This window comes from Melospiza melodia, chromosome 29 (genome assembly GCF_035770615.1).
Source record: "Melospiza melodia melodia isolate bMelMel2 chromosome 29, bMelMel2.pri, whole genome shotgun sequence".
NCBI lineage: Eukaryota > Metazoa > Chordata > Aves > Passeriformes > Passerellidae > Melospiza > Melospiza melodia.
In genome coordinates, this window is record NC_086222.1 from 3,494,452 (window position 1) to 3,515,432 (window position 20,981).

At 39.5% G+C, this 20,981-nt stretch overlaps 1 protein-coding gene across 1 annotated transcript; it reads left to right on the forward strand.

The window, feature by feature from the left end:
• The first annotated feature begins 628 nt into the window (after positions 1-628).
• On the forward strand, positions 629-20,252 carry JHY (junctional cadherin complex regulator). The gene is made up of 8 exons (XM_063178306.1): positions 629-975; positions 5,351-5,819; positions 10,389-10,499; positions 13,599-13,978; positions 14,739-14,973; positions 17,636-17,716; positions 18,699-18,821; positions 19,889-20,252. Exons 1-8 carry the CDS (start codon positions 629-631, stop codon positions 20,084-20,086), a joined length of 1,944 nt encoding a protein of 647 aa, XP_063034376.1. The 3' UTR covers positions 20,087-20,252.
• The last annotated feature ends 729 nt before the right edge of the window (positions 20,253-20,981 follow it).

The window sequence follows — 20,981 nt, forward strand, 5'->3', positions numbered from 1 at the left end:
ACGTGTTCTCCAAACAAAATGCAGTTCTTAAATACTATTAGGATGTTCTATGTGTTCTCCAAGCAAAATGCAGTTTAAAAATATTATTTAAATATTATTTAAATACTATTAACATGCTTTATGTGTTCTCCAAACAAAATGCAGTTTTTAAATATTATTAAAATATTTTCTGTGTTCTCCAAACAAAATTCAGTTTTTAAATACTATTAGGATGTTCTACGTGTTCTCCAAGCAAAATGCAGTTTTTAAATACTATTAAAATGTTTTATGTGTTCTCCAAACAAAATGCAGTTCTTAAATATTATTTAAATATTATTTTAATATTATTTAAATATTATCAAATGCTTTATGTGTTCTCCAAACAAAATGCAGTTTTTAAATATTATTTAAATATTATTTAAATACTATTAACATGCTTTATGCGCTCTCCAAACAAAACGCAGTTTTTAAGTATTGTTGAAATGCATTTTATGTATTCTCCCAACAAAATGCAGTTTTTAAGTATTATTTAAATATTATTTAAACGCTATTAACATGCTTTATGCGGTCTCCAAACCAAACGCAGTTTTTAAGTGTTATTAAAATATTTTCCGCAGGGCTGCCGCGATCCGCCGGTGCCAGGCCGGGCATGAACCCTCCCGCCATGAAATTCCTTCCAGTCTCTTCCCCGCTCACTCACCCCGCCGGCAGCATCCAGGTGCCCCCAAAAACCCTGGTGCCCCCCGTGTTCCAGGCTGCCCGCTGGGCACGGGGCAGCAGCTCTGCCTCCAGCGCTGAGGATTCCCAGGATTCGGGCTCCGAGGAAAAGCAGAGGCAGCTCCAGCAGAGCGTCCTCCTGCAGAACCAGGGCCTGGCACGGCACCGGGGTGGGGACACCCCAGAGGGGGACAGCGCCGATGGGGACAGCCTGGAGGAGATGAGCTCTGCGGAGGAAGGAGCCGAGCACGACGCGAGGAAAGCAAAGATTTGTGCGAGGTAAGGCGCAAAATAATTCCGGCGTTTTTAATCTGATGTGCACAGAATCACAGAAATTCTAGGCTGGAAGAGACCTTTAAGTTTATTACAGCGACCTGGGGTGAGAGAAAGACGAGAATCTTGTTTCTTGATTAGAAGGCTGGATTTATTGATATATGATATATGATATATAATACATTATAACTATACTAAATAGAATAAAGAGAGAAGTTGCAGATGCTTGCTAAGCTAAGAATAGAATAGAAAGAAAGAATCTATAACAAAGTTGTGTCTAGGGACTCTGTCTTTAGCTTGCTCTTAGTTATAAACATGGGAACATGAACTAATCACAGGTGCACCTTATTGCATTCTACAGCAGCTGATAACAATTGTTTACATTCTTTTCTGGGGTCTTTGTGTCGCTGACGGACATGAAAGAACACAAGCACACCACCTCTCTCAAGGTGAAGGAAAAAAGGGAAGGTTTATTCTCTGACTCCAATATTTATAGTTTTACAAAAGTGACAGTGGATTGGAGGGTGACAGTGACACCTCTGCAATGACACTGGACAGACCAACAGTCCATCAATTTCTCCTCCTCCATAAAGGAATGAAAAACAATGAGTTATTTACAGAAAGTGTGTGAGAAAGTTCACTACAAGAATGTCAACATCAGAAGGCTTAGAAAATCTCAAAAAACCAGGGCGACATCTTTGCTTCTCAGAAGATGCAGAAATCTGAAAGAAAGGATTTCTATGAAAAAATGTCTGCGACAAAAATCATCGAGCCCAACCCATGTTCTAACAGCTCAGCCAGATCATGGCACCAAGTGCCACATCCAGTCTTTGTTTAAACTCTTCGAGGGATGGTGACTCTGCTGTGGAGAGCTTGGTTCAAACATGGCTTAAAGAAAGAGGCCATGAAAATATACAGCTGATGGAAAAGTAAAAGGTAGCTGTAAGCAGCAGTTTCCCAAGCCTGTTTCTGTAAATAACTAGGTTCTCAGGCACATTTTTTTAAACAGCAGGGTTCTCAGGCAGTTTTCTCATCACAGGTAAACATTCTGTCTTTGGCTGTTTTGGGAACAGACATGGAGGTTTTGAGAACCACTTATATCAGGGTGACAACATAAATCTTGGTTTCAATAAACAAACCACAGGTATCGAAAACAAAAGGAGGGGTTAGTGTTTAATCTGTAACCTATGGTGAGCTCGGGTTTTGCAATATGCATGAGCTTCATTAACACGGTTATAAAAAGTGACTGATTGAATCAATACATCGGAGTTCGATGCTCATCAATCGGATGGTCGTCTCCCTTCACTTTGATAGTGGAACCCTGGAAAAAGTTAAAGATAGAATCTAAAATGTTGGGCTTTGTGCTTTCCCAGATCAACTGCACCTGCGTAAGCAGTGTGATAAATTCTATAATTGTTAGATGTGATGATTGTTTAGTAATGAAATGTAATTATTATATAACCATAAGAAGAATAGTGAGAAACTATGTTGGAAATTCAGAGAGGGGCTAAATTTATGTATGCAATAGAACAATATAAGTTTAATAATTAACATGAAAGTTATGTAATGATAGAGTATAAACCATGATCATTTTGGATGTATGGTCGGAGTCAGATTTGGGTTGAATCTACCCCGATTCCCAGAGCTCTTAATAAAAAGCACCGCATATAATCCCCCGTGATTATGTGTTTCTGAACGCTAACAACTTCAATACTCCACCACCTCCCTGGGCAGATGATTCCAGGATTTGACCACTCTTTCTGTGAAAAACTTCCTCCTTAATTCTAGCCTGCATCTCCCTCGGTGCAGCTTGAGGCTGTGTCCTCTTGTTGTTCCTCAAGGCCGCATTGAAACATCCTTCAGAAGGCATTAACTGGGTGCATAAAATAAAACTGAATATCCTGTCATATGCACGGAAGGTTTAACCCTGGATAAATTGGGAATAATTCTTGAGTCTGAAGGGATTACATTAAACCCCAAGTAATAACAACGTGCAGTTTCAATTTAATAGTCTACGTAAAATGAAATGACAAACAAATGAAGGCTAAATGATTAATAGCATGCTTTTATTCACCTCCTCAACAAGCAAAATGGCCAGTTATTGAATATTTTATTGTGAGTGCAAATGATGTTAATTGTACTAGAAACACGCTCTAATTTTTAGTAATTTTTTTGGACTGAATACTGTGCTGAATGTGAGGCTCTTCATTAAATGGAAATTTGATTTTATTTTGTTTGAACTCAGCCCAGTGAGCACTCCAGTGCAGTCCATTAAGCAGAGCAAATATCACAGCACATGCACATGAAACCCCCTCTCTACATCCATTACCAAGCTGGGAATTTGAAGAGGAAATGCTGCAGCTGCTGTGTGCTCACCACACTTTTGTTGAGCAGCGCAGGGTCCATCCAAGCTCCCCAGGAGCAATAAAAGGTGCCCTTTTTGTCTGCCCGTGATGAGGGATGAAGGAGCTCTTCACACTCATTTTGGTGACCCGGGCTGAGCCCCACGGTCGGGTTCTGTGCACACATTTCAGCACAAAGGGGCTCCTTAGCATTATCCTGTGCCATTTCAATCATTGCAATTAGCTCACATGTTTCTGGACTCGCTTCAGAGCAGCCTCACCTCGCGCTGTTTACCTGCAGATGGGAATAATGAGATTTTCCCCTGGTGGAAAGCAGCTCCAGGAGACCGTGGCAGCCATGCCCACCTGGAAAGCAAAGAAAAACTGATTATTTTGTTATTTGGAGCCACTTGAAATATAGGCAGAGGCATGAAAGGATGAATAAATGATTTAATTGTTTTTTATTTCATTAACAAGGCCGCAGGTTGAGGAATCCAGCAGATTCCTGTAACAGGAGCTGAAGAATCAACCAGGTTTCAGTGGCTGTAAATGTGCCCAGGGCTGTGCTGCAGGTCCAGAGATGGAAAAACTGTGTTAAAAATAAATAGAAATATAGGAAAATGCGTGAAACTCATTGAGAAAGGATGAATAAATGATTTCATTTTTTAAAATATCATTAATAAGCCCACAGGTTGGGGAATCTGTAACAGGAGCTGAAGAACCAACCAGGTTTCAGTGCCTGTAAATGTGCCCAGGGCTGTGCTGCAGGTTCAGGGAAGAAAAAATTGTGTAAAAATAAATAGAAATATAAGCAGAGGCATGTAGCTGGTTGAGAAAGGATTAATAAACTATTTAATTTTTTAAATATCACTAATAAGCCCAAAGGTTGAGGAATCCAGCAGATTTCTGTAACAGGAGCTGAAGAATCAACCAGGTTTCAGTGGCATCCCTGGGGCTGTGCTGCAGGTCTAGGGAAGAAAAAATTGTATTAAAAATAAATAGAAATTTAGGAAGATTCATGTAGCTCATTGAGAAAGGATGAATAAATGATTTATTTTTAAAAATATTATTAACAAGGCCACAGGTTTGGGAATCCAGCAGATTTCTTTACTAGGAACCAACCAGGTTTCAGTGCCTGTAAATGTCCTCAGGGCTGTCCAAGGAAGAAAAAATTGTTTTAAAAGCTTTTTTCTCCCCCATTCCTTCCACCTGCACAGCTCCTGGCGGCCTGTTTGGATGGATTTGACTCCTGCAGTTGCTTTTCCTGCCATTGGATCAGATTTTCAAGCAGAAATTGGATCAGATTTCCATCAGAAATTGGCTCAATTGGGGATTTTTTAAAGCAGAGTATCTGCCTTTGCTTTATGACAAATGTAACTCAAAGCAATCATTTGGCCACTTGTTAAAAAATTGCCAAAAACACAGAATCTCCATTTATCTTTTTCTACTCTTATCTAATCACTGCCTGTTTTTAATAAAAAATGATTTAAATCTTTTCTAGAAGGAGTTTTTTAATCAAAGCATCAGGATGTTTCACAGGAATGAGGAGAGAAAATAAGAACACAGAGCTTGTTTGGACAGTCTCAAAAGGACACTTGAAATCTGATTTTACCAGGAATTTCACTTTTATTTCACTCAGCAGAGCCTTTGGAGAAGGAAAAACACAAATTGCCTTTTGTAGACTGTGTTATGTTTAAGGAGACAACAGAACAATGCAATTTATCCTTTCACCTTTTAGCTGATTCTGCTAGAATTTAAATATTTCTATGCCAAATTTAGGATCATGATTGTATCCCACTGTGATCTGACTGTTAGAATTCATCATTCACTGATGATGGGAATTAAAAAGGGAGAGGAATTCCTGCCTAAATTTTCTACCAAAAATCTTTGATAAAATTCTGATGAATTACTGAAATAATTCATTTGGCCACAACAAGACATCACTTTGCACACTGAAATAATACAGAATTTGCACTGAAATAATACAGAATTTGTAGAATTTATACAGAAATAATTTGGTTTTTGGTTTTGTTAATTAGGAATCAACAGCCTGTGGACAAACATTCCAGCCTGAGGTACAATTCTCATTGGAAGAATGCAAAAAAAGGAGATTTTTTTGAGGCAGAGAAGGCACCCCAGATTTTTGGAGGAAGCAGTGGGGACTTTTCAGTGGATTCATTTTATCTCCACTCTGACGGCTCCTCAGAGGACAATCACCAGAGCCAGGATTCTCTCCCAGAGATTGATCCAGAATTATTCACATTTTATGGAGCAAACGTGGCCAGCACCAAGGCTGATGGGCCACAAGCCAAAAGGGAGGAACCTGCAGATGGATTTCATTCCAAAAATAATCCTGGCCACGCTTTTCCTCCTCAGAACCAACAGGATCCACCCCAAAGAGCAAAAAAAAACTTTGTGAAAAAGAACAAACGGACTTTGGGACAGTCAGAGAGGATCAATTCCTACCTTGAGCTGCACCATAAAAAGCAGCAAGTTCTTCAAGGGCAGGTGGGTAAATGTAGAAATTCTCTAAATTTATACATTTAGCATTTTTCAGGTGACGAATATCTATAAAAGCACTGAATTTGGATGTTTAAAGCTGTCATCTTGTGGCTTTTAAAGTGATTATTAGTGACAAGAAGTTCTGACTTTTTACACATTCTGGAAGTTCTGGCCATGCACATTTTGGAAGTTCTGACTATGCACAGTCTGGAAGTTCTGGCTTCCTTTTCTAGAAAATTAATTACTCGAATTTATAATTTTAGAATTTTAAATTTTATAAATTTAGAATTTTTCAGATGAAATCTATCTATAAAAGCACCGAATTTGGATGTTTAAAGCTGTCATCTTGTGACTTTTAAAGTAATTATTAGTGACAAGAAATTCTGACCATGGACAGTCTGGAAGTTCTGACTTCCTTTTTTAGAGAATTTAATAATTGAATTTATGATTTTAGAATTTTAAATTTTATAAATTTAGAATTTATACATTTAGAATTTTTCAGATGAAATCTAGCTATAAAATTGCTGAATTTGGATGTTTAAAGCTGTCATCTTGTGGCTTTTAAAGTAATTATTAGTGACAAGAAATTCTGACTTAACACAGTCTGGAAGTTCTGACCATGGACAGTCTGGAAGTTCTGACTTCCTTTTTCAGAGAATTTCATAATTGAATTTAGAATTTTACATTTTATAAATATAGAATTTTTCAGATGAAATCTGTCTATAAAAGCACCACATTTGGATGGTTAAAGCTGTCATCTTTTGGCTTTTAAAGTAATTATTAGTGACGAGAAATTCTGACTGATGGACATGGTGGAAATTCTGACTTTGCACAGTCTGGAAATTCTGACTTTGCACATTCTGAAGTTCTGACTTTGCACAATTTGGAAGTTCTGACTGATTCAATCTGGAAGTTCTGGCTTTGCACAGTCTCAGCCACCTTGTGGCGAGCCTCAAGAGGAAATGTAATTACACTTCCTAATGAACCATTAGAAACGAGTTCATTGCTTTTCCTTGCTATTTATTATGCATAATGGGAATTGGGGGGGTCACTGAATGACTCCACACAGAAAATTGTCACCTTGGGGAGCTCCAGGGACATTGAGCTCCAGGTGACACCTCTGCCAAGGCTAATGAAGAGTTGACACAACATCAGAGGGAATTTTCTGCCTTCATTCCACTGGCAGGAATGATGGACAGGATTTTTTTCTCTAGTAGATCTATTAAGAGCACTTGTTTTTTTTTTTCACTTCTAATTTGGATGATGGTAAAAATAATGAGTGTGGATGGATGCTAATTAGAGCTGTGTTGATATGATTATGTTTGCTATTCAGGGAATTCTGGAAATCTTTCCGAAGTGTTGGAGCCAGGGATCAGGACTTCATTGTGCACTGTTTAAAAATATGGAATAGGCAAAGGAATCAGTTAAAATCAGGGTTGTGAGATAAGATTATCTTGGCGGAGTGGACAAAAGAGAGGTGACACAGCAGGCACAGGGGGTGTAGGAAAGTTTCTTCATGGCCTTGACAAGTTACAGGGAAATTGTGGAATTCCCATCCCTGGAAATGTTCCAGGACAGGGCTTGGAGCAGCCTGGGCTGGTGGAAAGTTTCCCTGCCCATGGGAGACAGGATTTGAGGACCCTTCCCACCAAAACATTCCATAATTTGTGATTCCATGAGTGGCATCAGCACCTGCTGGCAGCCACCTCTGGATCTGCTGCGGGACAGGCAGAAATTACTGATTAATTTATTGTTAATTGGCAGTTCATTTTCTGATTCCTGAGCAGATATCCATGGCTCAGTCTTGTTGGGAGGGATGAAAAAGGCCCTGAGGGGACATGGTGGCAACTTTGGTCACCCCACCTGGAAAATTCTGTCCAAAAGTGCAAAACCACCAAGGAATGGATGAGCCAGATGTCAGCAATCCAGCTGTGCTTCCTAAAGTGATTATTTTGGGGTTTGCTGGGGATTGAAGCTGAATTTATTGATCTGCTCATTGCTGGCGTTGTGGCAATGAAATGGTGTTTGCTTTGAGGGCACAACTAAGTTGAAACACTTCCAGCCTCGTCGTGCAAGATTTACATTTACAGATTACAGATTTCCCAAGCCATAAATCCATGCTAATCTGTACATTTACTAATTCATACAGCATTTTATACTGCATTTTATACTCCTAAAGCAGCCCATGATGAGTTTCTTTGAGAGGAGCAGCAGCGGCCCAGCCCAGCTCAGCTGCGCTCAATCCCAGTTGCTTTCCTGCCTCCAAGGCCCTCACTTCAAAGCCAGGAACATAATGTACAATTTTTTAATGGCTCTAGAAAAAGGTCCTGAGGTTCTGCAGAAGTTACTGATTAATTTATTGTTAATTGGCAGTTCATTTACTGATTCCTGAGCAGATATCCATGGCTCAGTCTTGTTGGGAGGGATGAAAAAGGCCCTGAGGGGACATGGTGGCAAAGTTTGGTCAGCCCACCTGGAAAATTCTGTCCAAAAGTGCAAAACCACCAAGGAATGGATGAGCCAGATATCAGCAATCCAGCTGTGCTTCCTAAAGTGATTATTTTGGAGTTTGCAGGGGATTGAAGCTGAATTTATTGATCTGCTCATTGCTGGCGTTGTGGCAATGAAATGGTGTTCGCTTTGAGGGCACGACTAAGTTAAAACACTTCCAGCCTCGTCGTGCAAGATTTACATTTACAGATTACAGATTTCCCAAGCCATAAATCCATGCTGATCTGTACATTTACTAACTCATACTGCATCAAGCTCTTTTCTGATTCCTAAAGCAGCCCATGATGAGTTTCTTTGAGAGGAGCAGCAGCGGCCCAGCCCAGCTCAGCTGCGCTCAATCCCAGTTGCTTTCCTGCCTCCAAGGCCCTCACTTCAAAGCCAGGAACATAATGTACAATTTTTTAATGGCTCTAGAGCAAGGCACTCAGACTGTGTGTGCACCGAGCCTTCCCTCGGTGTAAACACCTCATCAAGATTGCCTGGGCTCCAACAATAGCAGCCAAATGCAATTGGAGCAGCTCAAGGCTTTGAAGTCCTCCCTGCAAAGGCTGGTTTGCCAGTCTGGGATAATGACATGCCATGATTGCTGCCTTTGTTGTATCTTTTCAGTGGAGAAGCAATTATGGGCCTCAATTTAACAGAATAGGCATTACACAGCTTATGATTCTCAAAATGCAATTTCATTTGATCATTTGCTCGATTTGATTGGTATTAATAGAATGGTTCACAAGGAAAAAAAAAAAAAAAAAGGAAAAAAAAAAAGGGAAAAAAAAATGCTGGCAGAGGTTGTGTCCTGTTCCTCTTTCAAAGAGATAATGTAGAAGTATGTTTTACCTGCCCAGCACTCCATCCATGCACTCAGTCACTTGGTTCCACCAAAAACATTTTATTCTGTCTGTCCTCAGCTCAGCAAAACCTCCCTGGTATTTTTTAATTTTCTTGTGAATTATTTCCAGGGATTTACGTTGAATTTGGAGCCATGAGATCGACCATAAACTCAGCAATAAACCCTCCCGACCTTTTCCTTCTGCCTTAATCTCTTACCCCCAAATGAGAGACTCAGCGTCCCACTTTATTTTTGCATTCATGATTTTCATAATATAATAATTCATAAATATCTTTTATTTTTTGGCCATAAATATCTTCCAAGTGTCCCTTCTCCTGTAGGATCACTCTGGGGTGGAGCAGAGATTCCTCTCACAGTGTCACTTCCACTAAAATACTCAGCAGGATGGTTTGGGACAAAAAATAGAGACGAAAAATTGGATTTCCTGCAGTTTTGTAGATTAAAAAAAGTTTATTTCAAGAAAAAAAAATCAAATATTGCTATATTTACTAAGTGAATTTACCTTTGTGCAGAGATTAAAAAAGTTTATTTCAAGAAAAATATTAATTATTGCTATATTTACAAAGGGAATTTACTCAGAATACTTGCTCCAAATAAAACTTGCTGTGGTTATTGGAGAGGGGAATTTACTCATCTTTGTGCAGCGATTAAAAAAAAGTTTATTTCAAGAAAAATATTAATTAGTGCTATATTTCCAAAGGGAATTTACTCAGAAAACTTGCTCCAAATAAAAGCTTACTGTGTTTATTGGAGCTCTCCTTGTTTGTGAGCTTGTTTTGGGAACTCTGTGTATTCCAGACTTTATTCCTGCAGCTCCCCCATTATTTTCAGCCCCATTATTGTGTTTTTTCCAGCTTTTCCTGCAATCTCTCTTGCTGGGTGTGTGATTGCCTGGCCAGGGATGGTTTTTGCTGCTTTTCTGTTATTAGGTGCATTTCCTCCATGGAAATGGAGCAGCTCAGACATTTGAGAGTTTTCTGCCCTGCACAATTTTCCTTTCTTTTATTCCTCTTGAAAGTAGAAGGAATCATCCCTGCCTTTAATTGGGTTTTGCTTCTTTTTGCTCCTTTAACCATTTCCTTGTCGTCCATTCCATCATGGAAAATTTAATATTAGTTTTAATTTCAATAGGCCACAAATTTTTTTCTTATTATTTCCCCAAGATTTTAAGATTTTTCCCCTTAATTGCTGTGACCATGAACATTCCTGGTTTTTAGGTCCCAGATCCTCCACCAGCTGATGAAGAACCATTCCAGAATGTTCCAGCATCCCAAACTGGGAAAATGAAGCCTGAAGACAAATGGTACCCAAAAGGACAGCAGCTCAAGGTTCCTCTTTGAGATAATTTAATCATTGAATTTAGAATTTTAGAATTTGAAATTTTAGAAATTTAGAATTTGTACATTTAGAATTTTTCAGTTGAAATATCTATAAAATACCTATAAAAGTCCATCTATAAAATACCTAAAAAATATCAAAAAAATCTAAAAAATATCTAAAAACTATCTTAAAAATATCTATAATCAGTTGGAATATAGCTATAAAAGCACTGAATTTGGATGCTTAAAGCTGGCATCTTGTGGCTTTTAATGTAATTATTACTGGCAAGAAATCCTTACATATCTATCAATAGATAAGCAATGTTATTTAATGTATGTGTGCTTTATGTATTAAATAAATTTAAAGTAAAATGCCCAGAAATTCTGAGCTCACAGAATCTATTTAAGAGGTTATTTCATAATCTAAATTATCTAGATTATTATTATAAATTAGTACATCGTCATGTTTGGTGGTTTGGGAAATTCTGAGCCAGAACTTCACCATTTCTGCCTGATTTGTCCCCTAAAATTAAGGGGGAGTGAATTAATTGCCATAAAGAAAATATCATTTGTAATAATTTGATCATTTATATAATATCATTTTATTTGTGTATTTTATAATTTTTTTATCATTTATATAATATAAAGTTATTCATATAATTGGCATCAGGCTGTTCTACATGGCCCAGCCTAACAGTGTGTACAAAGCCATTTTTCCCTGAAATTTGACACACAAAAATCAAGAACTGATTTGATTTTGAGATCATTTTTTCCAAGTGGTTGACAGAGAGCTCTGGGTTATCCACAGGGTTAGATCTGGGCGCTTTAGGGCACCATTTTTGCACTTCATGGAGATAAAATCCACATTTACCACACCTGGTTTGCATCTGCAAGGACCTGAATTTGTCTCAGGCCTTTGGGGAAATTTTTGATGGAGAATTATTCATTGAGCAGCTCCTGAACAACATCTCTGCTCTCTTCTGGGCTGAGGGTTCCTTTAAATTTGAATTTTTGGGTTCCTTTAAATTTGAATTTCTGGAGAATTATTCATTGAGCAGTACCCGAATAACATCTCTACTCTGTTCTGAGGGTTTCTTTAAATTTGAATTTTTGGGTTCCTTTAAATTTGAATTTCTAGACTATAAAGAGGGTTCCTTTAAATTTGAATTTCGGGTTCCCTTAAATTTGAATTTCTGGACTATAAAGAGGGTTCCTTTAAATTTGAATTTCTGGAGAATTATTCATTGAGCAGTACCTGAATAACATCTCTACTCTGTTCTGAGGGGTTCCTTTAAATTTGAATTTTTGGGTTCCTTTAAATTTCAATTTCTGGGCTATAAAGAGGGTTCCTTTAATTTGATGTTTTGAGTTCCTTTAAATTTCAACTTCTGGGCTATAAAGAGGGTTCCTTTAGATTTCAATTTCTGGACTATAAAGAGGGTTCCTTTAAATTTGAATTTTTGGACTATAAAGAGGGTTCCTTTAAATTTGAATTTTTGGACTATAAAGAGGGTTCCTTTAAATTTCAATTTCTGGGCTATAAAGATGGTTCCTTTAAATTTCAATTTCTGGACTATAAAGATGGTTCCTTTAAATTTGAATTTTTGGACTATAAAGAGAGTTCCTTTAAATTTGAATTTCTGGACTATAAAGAGGGTTCCTTTAAATTTGAATTTTTGAGTTCCTTTCAATTTGAATTTCTGGACTATAAAGAAGGTTCCTTAAATTTGATATTTTGAGTTCCTTTAAATTTGAATTTCTGGACTATAAAGAGGGTTCCTTTCAATTTGAATTTTTGGGTTCCTTTCAATTTGAATTTCTGGACTATAAAGAGGGTTCCTTTAATTTGATGTTTTGAGTTCTTTTCAATTTCAATTTCTGGACTATAAAGAGAGTTCCTTTAAATTTGAATTTCTGGACTATAAAGAGGGTTCCTTTAAATTTGAATTTTTGGGTTCCTTTCAATTTGAATTTTGGGTCGAACCCACCACGATCAGGGTCGGATCCCAGCAGCTCAGAGGGATTCTGACGCGAGTGACGGATTTTCCACCTGCGTGTCTCAGCTCCAGCTGTTGGTGCCTCGTTGCAGGAGCAGCCCAGGCCCCTGCAGGGACTCGGGGCAGAGCCCCGGCGTTCTCGGGGTGGAACAGACCCGGTTTGCAAGGACCTGATTTTATAGTCCAGTGCTGCAGAACTTGCCATCGAGCAAAATTTGACGCAGAATTATTCAATGCGTAACACCTGAACACAACATCTCTGCTCTGTTCTGGACTGAGGGGAGGGGTCCTTTAAATTTGAATTTTTGGGTTCCTTTAAATTTGAATTCTGGACTATAAAGAGGGTTCCTTTAAATTTGAATTTTTGGGTTCCTTTCAATTTGAATTTCTGGGTTCCTTTCAATTTCAATTTTGAGTTGAATCCAAAATCCTGAGGGTGACCGTGATCAGGGTCAGATCCCAGCAGCTCAGAGGGATTCTGGTGTGACGGATTTTCCACCTGAATGTCTCAGATGCAGCTGTTGCTGACTCGTTTCAGGAGCAGCTCAGGTTCTTGCAGGGATGAAAAGCAGAATCCAGGCAGCCTCTCAGGTTTGCATCTGCAAGGACCTGATTTTATAGCCCAGTGCTGCAGAACTTAGCACAGGCCATCAAGGAAATTTTCATTGAAATATTCATTGAGCATCACGTGAACATCTCTGCTCTGTTCGGGACTGACGGTTCCTTTAAATTTGAATTTCTGGGCTACAAAGAGAGTTCCTTTAAATTTGAATTTTTGGGTTCCTTTACATTTGAATTTTTGAGTTCCTTTAAATTTGAATTTTGGGTTGAACCCACCATGATCAGGGTCAGCAGCTCAGAGGGATTCTGATGCGAGTGACGGATTTTCCACCTGCGTGTCTCAGCTCCAGCTGTTGGTGCCTCGTTGCAGGAGCAGCCCAGGCCCCCGCAGGGACTCGGGGCAGAGCCCAGACATTCTCGGGGTGGCCGAGCCTTGCCCAGGAGCGCTGGCCGGGGCTCCCCAGGAGCAGCAGCAGCCGCCAGTCCCCGGGTGCAGAGGCAGCAGCAGCCGCCCCCAGGAGCCCAGGCTGCGCCCCCCGCCCCGGGGCAGGACCCCAGCCCAGCCCTCGCCCCAAATTCTTCTCTTTGCCCGCCGGAAAAACCCCAAAGCGGCTTCAACGACATCCCAAATTCACTCCTTGCCACGCCTGGCTGTTTCCTCCCGATATTTCAGAATTTTTACCCGCCAGAAGTTTTAAATGCCAGCCAGGAGGACAAGAAACACCAGCAGGACTCTGCAGCTGGAATTCCGCAGCAATTCCCTGCCGGTCCCATCCCTGGGCAGGATTTTTCCTGGAATGGCAGCAGCAGTGAGCAGGCACATCCGGAATTGGAGAATGTTCCAGCTGATTTTAACGCCATTTTTCAAGAAAAAGCGAAGGATCAAGCAGCGCTTCCAGATTTCCAAAGTCACATTCATGAGGATTGCAGGTATCAGAGGGGTTTGTGGTGAGGATTTAAGTGGTAAAGTAATATTGTCATAACTCTGTGATGCCCGGAAAATAAACAGAAAAATGTTAAAACTTTATTTTATGAAACTTTTTTAAAACTTTATGTTTATACTTTCTTTAAACTCCAAAGTATGAAGTTATTTTGCTGCCAACCTGCCATTAGAATGTATTGCTAATTGAAGATTCATTATTGGTATTGATTTTTAATTACGGCTTTGGGAAAGGACAGCTCTGTCCTCCAGGGTTGGAAATTTCCACAATTAAAATTTCCTTGTAGGAGGCTGGGCGGGAAAGTTTAAAATGTAGATAAGAAAGGGAATTTTGCATAAATTTAGAGTTTGTAGGAAAATTGGCTTTGCAGGGTGGATATTCAGGGTCAGTTCTGTCCCTAAATGAGAGAGCAGGAAAATCCTCAATTATATAGAATTTCACTGTCTTGGTTTTTAAAAAATGAAGGTTCTATTTCACATAAACAAATAATTCTGTCAGTACTCGGCAGGCCTGATCCAAAGCTTTTCATTTGCTTTAATCACCTTTGCACCAGGCTGGAATTTCCCTATTTTTGGGGTTTTTTCCATTTATTTCCACACACTTGGGTGCAAGCAAAATCATTTATTGTGAAATCCTCACCTTCCCATCTCCCTGCTCCCTCACCCCAGGTTGTTTGCTGTGTATAAATTCAGATTTTTGCTCTTTCCCCCCTCATTTTTTACGGCCTTTTTATTATGTTTTGCTCACAGCTCGCCGACATCTGCTTGCAGAATCTCCCATTTCATAGAAAAGAAGGAAAAGCCACGATTTTCTGATTTTGGAGATGCTTTTGCAGGCACGTGGCTGTGGGGTTTGTTCCCACCTGCCCTGCCCCAGGGGGACTCGGGAAAAGCTGAAGGAAACCCAAGGAAAATGAGAAGGAGCAGCTCAGAGGGGTCTCTCCTACAAAGGGAAAAGCAAAACCAGCCCAAAATCAGCAAAAAGGTGAGGAAATAAATAAATGTGGGTTGGGTGGTTTAACATTTCTGTTTCCACCTTAACATTTTTTCTTAATAATCCAAAGTTCAAAAAAAAAAATACAAATAGGGACTGAGAAATGTTGTAAAATGAACAGCAGAGCATTAAAAATCATGGAACAAAGGTAGAAATAGACACTGAAATCATTTTAGAGCAAAGGGATCAGAGAGTTCACTGAAATTTTATTCATTTTTTTTTTCACTGAAATCATTTTAGAGCGAAGGGATCAGAGAGTTCAGTGAAATCATTTTAGTTCAATTGGTTCGCTGAAATCATTTTAGTTCATTTGGTTCACTGAAATCATTTTAGAGCAAAGGGATCCACCTGCAGCAGAGAGTTCACTGAAATAATTTTATTTGAAAAAAGCAAGTTCATTTGGTTCACTGAAATAGTTTTAGTTCATTTTTTTCACTGAAATTATTTTAGTTAATTTGGTTCACTGAAATCATTTTAGAGCAAGGGGATCCACCTGGATCAGAGTTCACTGAAATTATTTTATTTGAAAAAAGCAAGTTCATTTTTTTCACTGAAATCATTTTAGAGCAAAGGGATCTGAGAGTTCACTGAAATTTTAGTTCTTTTGGTTCACTGAAATCATTTTAGTTCTTTTGGTTCACTGAAACCATTTTAATTCATTTTTTTTCACTGAAATTATTTTAGAGCAAAGGGATCCACCTGGATCAGAAAGTTCACTGAAATAATTTTAGTTCTTTTGGTTCACTGAAATCATTTTAGAGCAAAGGGATCCACCTGGAGCGGAGTTCACTGAAATTTTAGTTCATTTGGTTCACTGAAATCATTTTATTTCATTTGGCCCACTGAAATCATTTTAGAGCAAAGGGATCCACCTGGAGCAGAGAATTCACTGAAATCATTTTATTTGAGCAAAGCAAGTTCATTTTATTCACTGAAATCATTTTAGAGCAAAGGGATCCACCTGGATCAGAAAGTTCACTGAAATAATTTTAGTTCTTTTGGTTCACTGAAATCATTTTAGAGCAAAGGGATCCACCTGGATCAGAAAGTTCACTGAAATAATTTTAGTTCTTTTGGTTCACTGAAACCATTTTAGTTCATTTTTTTTCGCTGAAATCATTTTAGAGCAAAGGGATCGGTGTGGTTGAGTGCAGGGACACACAGAGCAGTGTTTGTCCTGTCATTTAGCACAGATAAAATGATTTTCATGGCACAGGGTCGGGCAGTTTGTGAGCAATAGATTATTTCTGCTTTGGAGCAGGCAGCCTCAGATCTGAGCCATCCATTATCCTGCTCGTGCTCCTTTCTTGTCCAGCTCAAATCTCCTGCTTTCCAAGGGATTCCAACCCAAATCTGGAGGATTTGTAAAGCCAGCAGCACAAACCTCATCCCTGATGCTCCTCATTAAAACCTGAATTTCTGTCTCCTCTGCAGGCCCGCTCGTCCTGGTGTCACCATTAGGCTGCCCATGACAAATTAAATGTTTGAGGAGTTTGCTGCAGCTCTCAGGGCAGACAAACTAAGCTGGAATTGTGATTTCGTGCCCTCTGGGTGTTGCTGCCTGGGTGCCCCTAAGCAGAATTAGGATTATGGTGGGAGCTGAAGGGCAGAGCTCCTTCTCTGCCCTTTGTTCCTTGTCCCGTGCTCGCAGCAGGTTTCTCACGCTCCACATGTGGGGAATGCGCAGAGGATCACACTGCTTCTGCTCCCAGCAAAATCCAGTTTTTCCTCATAAACAAATGCACTCATTGCAGCGAGCGGGGAACCCCTGATTTTGTGGGGAAACAGAGAAATTAAATCCTCATTGTAGCCCAAATTAAAAATTAGCGAGTTGTAGCATGTAAGAGCGGGGATGGCTGACACAAAGAAACCTCAAATAGGAAATTCAGTGCATAAAATGAATTTCTGCAGTTGAGTTTACCTTGAACTTGTGTTTTGAAGAAATGCCCATTTTATTTCCATATAGAAATCGCTGTTCCTGCATTACTCTGTGGTTGAAATCACCACAGAGCCGATCCTAATAAACTTCACTGACAAGTTTTAAAACATAATTCCCTTCTAAAAATGTGGCCTTGCAAGAGAACAAAAATATTATGGGGGCATTGGAGCCTTTGTGGGATGTCCAAAATATGGGATGGCATCAGCCACCTCTCCTGCACTTGTAAAGGCTTTGCTGTGCAGCAGAAATGGATTTTTTCAGCTCTCTGGGGCAACTTTCCAGTGCAGATTTCAGAACAAGGAAAGGTTATTCTCACCAACATCATTTGCCTGATTTTTGCCACCAAAGTCAGTAATTTTATCTGCTTCTCTTACAAAAAACTGCTTTGGAATTTTTTTGTAATTCTTCTTTCATTCTAACCACAGCCAAATGAGTGGCTTTAAGCTGTTTCACAATAAAGGTCATTTTTGACGGAGAAAATATCACTTTGTGATTGGGAAAATTGGCAATTTCCCACTTAGATCCAAAGGAAATTCTGTCTCATTTGACTTTTGCCATTACTCAGTCCTGTTGGTCACTTATTTAAAATGAGATGTGCCAGGAGTGGAGCCGAGATTGCAAATTAAATCCTGAGGTTCCCACTATAAAACTTCCTTGAATTGTTCCCTCTGTGAAATCATGTCAAGGAAAATCTGTTTGCTGTTTGGTTTTCAGCTGGGCAGCTCCAAATTCTACCTCAATCAGAGTATGAAGCTTGGAGGCCTTGGACCTGACTATGAAACAATCAAAGAGAAAGTGAGTAAACCAAAAGTGGATTGGGGCAGGGCAGAGAAATCATCATTTACAATTATCTGGGACTTGATATCCTTGGCTTGGGAGAGATATCCTTGGAAAAAGTGAATAAACCAAAAGGGGATTTAGGCAGGGAAATCATAATTTACAATTATCTGGGACTTTATATCCTTGGCTTGGGAGAGATATCCTTGGAAAAAGTGAGTAAACCAAAACTGGATTTAGGCAGGGAAAAGTGGCAGAGAAATAATAATTTATGATATGATATAATATTTATTATATGATATTTATGATATCATATTTATGATATCATATTTATGATATGATGAATCTGGGATTTTATATCCTTGGCTTGGGAGAGATATCCTTGGAGAAAGTGAGTAAACCAAAAGTGGATTTAGGCAGGGGAGAATGGCAGAGAAATCATAATTTACAATTATCTGTGACTTTGTATCTTTGTCTAGCTGGAGATGTACAGGAAAATTCAACTAAAAGCAAAGACAGCTGTCCTGGGGATAATTTTAACCCTCTGATTTTTAAAATCCAGAAATAGGAATCAATCAGGGCTAATTGCACATCAGGAAATTACCCAACTCAAGTGGCTGAGTTGTCATTCCCAGTGTAAAGATCCACCCAAATGCTCCAAGTGGAAATCAAAGTTGTGTAAAAACAAAAATATCTGGCTGCACTCTGGTGAAATGGAGACAGATTGTTCAGGACAGAACAGAGATGGAGCTGTCACATTTCTGCTCAGCTCCATCCTCTCTTCAGTCCAGGGAAAAGCTCTTAAAAGGGAAAAGCCACTAAATAAAAAAAAAGCTGTGCCATTTATCAGGGCTTCCTGTTGTGTGCTGAGGAGGGATCAATGGCGAAGGCAGGTTGGACAGCAGCAGAGGTGGAAATGGAGTTTTGGTGGGAAAAGGTTTCCATTGATGGATCCCCCCAGCCAGTGAATTCCAGGCCCCTTTTTCTGCTTTTTTCTCAGAAAGAAAAGATGAAGCTGCAGAAGGAATATTCCAGGCAAATTAAGGAATATAACATGAAGAATATCACCGTGGTTCAGAGGCTGCCTGCAAAGCCCCAGGTGCCCTCAGTGTCCAGGCAGAAGGTGAGAGCCGAGTCCTGAGGGTGACAAGGAAACACTGCAGGACAAAGCTGGGAACTCAATAATATCAGAATTCCTCAGTTCCTTGCATTTATTCCCAAAAATAAACCACTATTTATTATTTGGGTGGCCAAAAAGGGTTTTCCTGCAAAGCCCCAGGTGCCATCAGCATCCAGGCAGAAGGTGAGAGCTGAGTCCTGAGAGTGACAGGTGAGCCCTGCAGGCTCCAGGACAAAGCTGGAATTCAGTAATATCAGAATTCCTCTCTTCCTTGCATTTATTCCCAAAAATAAACCACTATTTATTGTTTGGGTGGCAAAAAGGGGTTTTCCTGCAAAGCCCCAGGTGGATTCAGTGTCCAAGCAGAAGGTGAGAGCTGAGTCCCTCCTCAGGGTGTTCCTAAAGGTGACAAGTGACTGCAGGCTCCAGGACAAAGCTCCTTGCATTTATTCCCAAAAATAAACCACTAAGAGACAAAACTTTATTGTCTGGGTGGCAAAACGTGGTTTGGATTCTTTTAGGGGACTTCAATAGGAGCAGGAGATAATGCACTGGAGACATGAGGTGCTCCCAAATCCCTGCAACGCACAGGCACCAAACCAATCCCAGGTCAAACCAGGGCTCTGCCAGCTCCAGCATTTCTGTAAAACTCTTTCCATTCCCTCTCCAATTCCATGCTCCAGGCGTCATTTTGCTTTTTAATTTGGATTATAAAGTGCATTATGCAGGAGAAGCTGAGCTTGTCCTGTTAACCTGCAGAACTCCCTGCCTGAGGGCAAGACCTTAATAAAACTGGGGAAAATGTTCATAAATGTAATAAATTAATGTTGCTCTTTATTTTTTTTTAAATAAAAACACTTCCTCAGTGTCTAAGGTGGCTTCTAATGGTGGCAGGAAGCAAATCTTGGGCTGGGTTTTGTGGCAGTCACCACTGAAGAATGTGGGATTGAATTCTGTCAGTAACAACATCAGCAATTCAGAGATATCTTACTCATCTTCTAAATATTTTTTTTTTGAAATCTTGGCCGGGTTTTCTCCTGCTCATTCCCCCCAGTTTTTCCTGCTTTCAGGCTCTGGAATACGCCAAGAAGATCCCAAGACCGAAGATTTTGCCAGCGAAGCAATCGGAGCAGGAGGGGAAGGAGGTTCTGGCCCAGGCTCCAGCTGGACCCAGGTTCCCCCAAATCCCGTCCCTGGAATCCCTGTGGAGCCGGCACGAGAAGGAGAAGGAGGCTGTGGCTGCTTTTGAAGCCCTTCACATCTTGTAGGTATTGGGGGACTCTCAGGGATCGAGGCAAAAATGCCTGAATTGTTTTTATTTGCGCCTGTGACCATCACATCTTCATTTCCCAGTCCATTGAAATTTAACTGGTTTAATTTTAATTGTTTTTAAATGTTAGGATTGGTTTTAATTGTTCTACTTTGTGCCTGTTTTGTTAATAAATTGACCTTTTGCATTTATAGCATTGTAAATATAGTGCTCAGTTCTTTTATTAGAAAATGTTTCATTAGAAATTTAATCATCTGTTCTTTTTCTTTGAAATAAATGATCTGACAATTGCATCTTTCAGACCAATAATCTCTTGGTTGTCACAGCTGGATCATTTTAAAACATATAAGCAGGAAAATGTATCTACAAAACATTAAAAATAAACTTCTGTTTCATCTGATGATCTTAACACCAGCAATATTTCTTTTTCTGAAGTGCAGAAGAGCCTTTCAGCCAGAAATAAAAGCAAAAATAATCCATTGCTGCTAAAAAAGAGAACAAAAATATGCTCCGAACACAGCAGTTGATAATGACACAATGCTAATTATTTAATTGTTACTTTGTCATCTCTTAGTGAAGAGGTTCTACAATAAAAACAAAATTTTGAAGCTTCATTTGGGACAAGAAAATTCCAAACAAGCCCTGGCTGAGCATGCAGACAATCTGGGATTAGCCAGGAGCAGTTGGAGCATATATTGGGTAACTGAGGATAATTGAGAGCTGCATGTTTGAGAGGAAACAGCTTTTAACAGATTAAGGCTGTAAAAATAACAACAAACAGATGGGTTTCTTAGGGCGCTGCCATTTCTTTAACTTAGCAAATTATGAATTAAGTCACCATATGAAATGTGATTAGAGCACACAGCGAGGGAATTTGGGTAAAACCTCCTGAA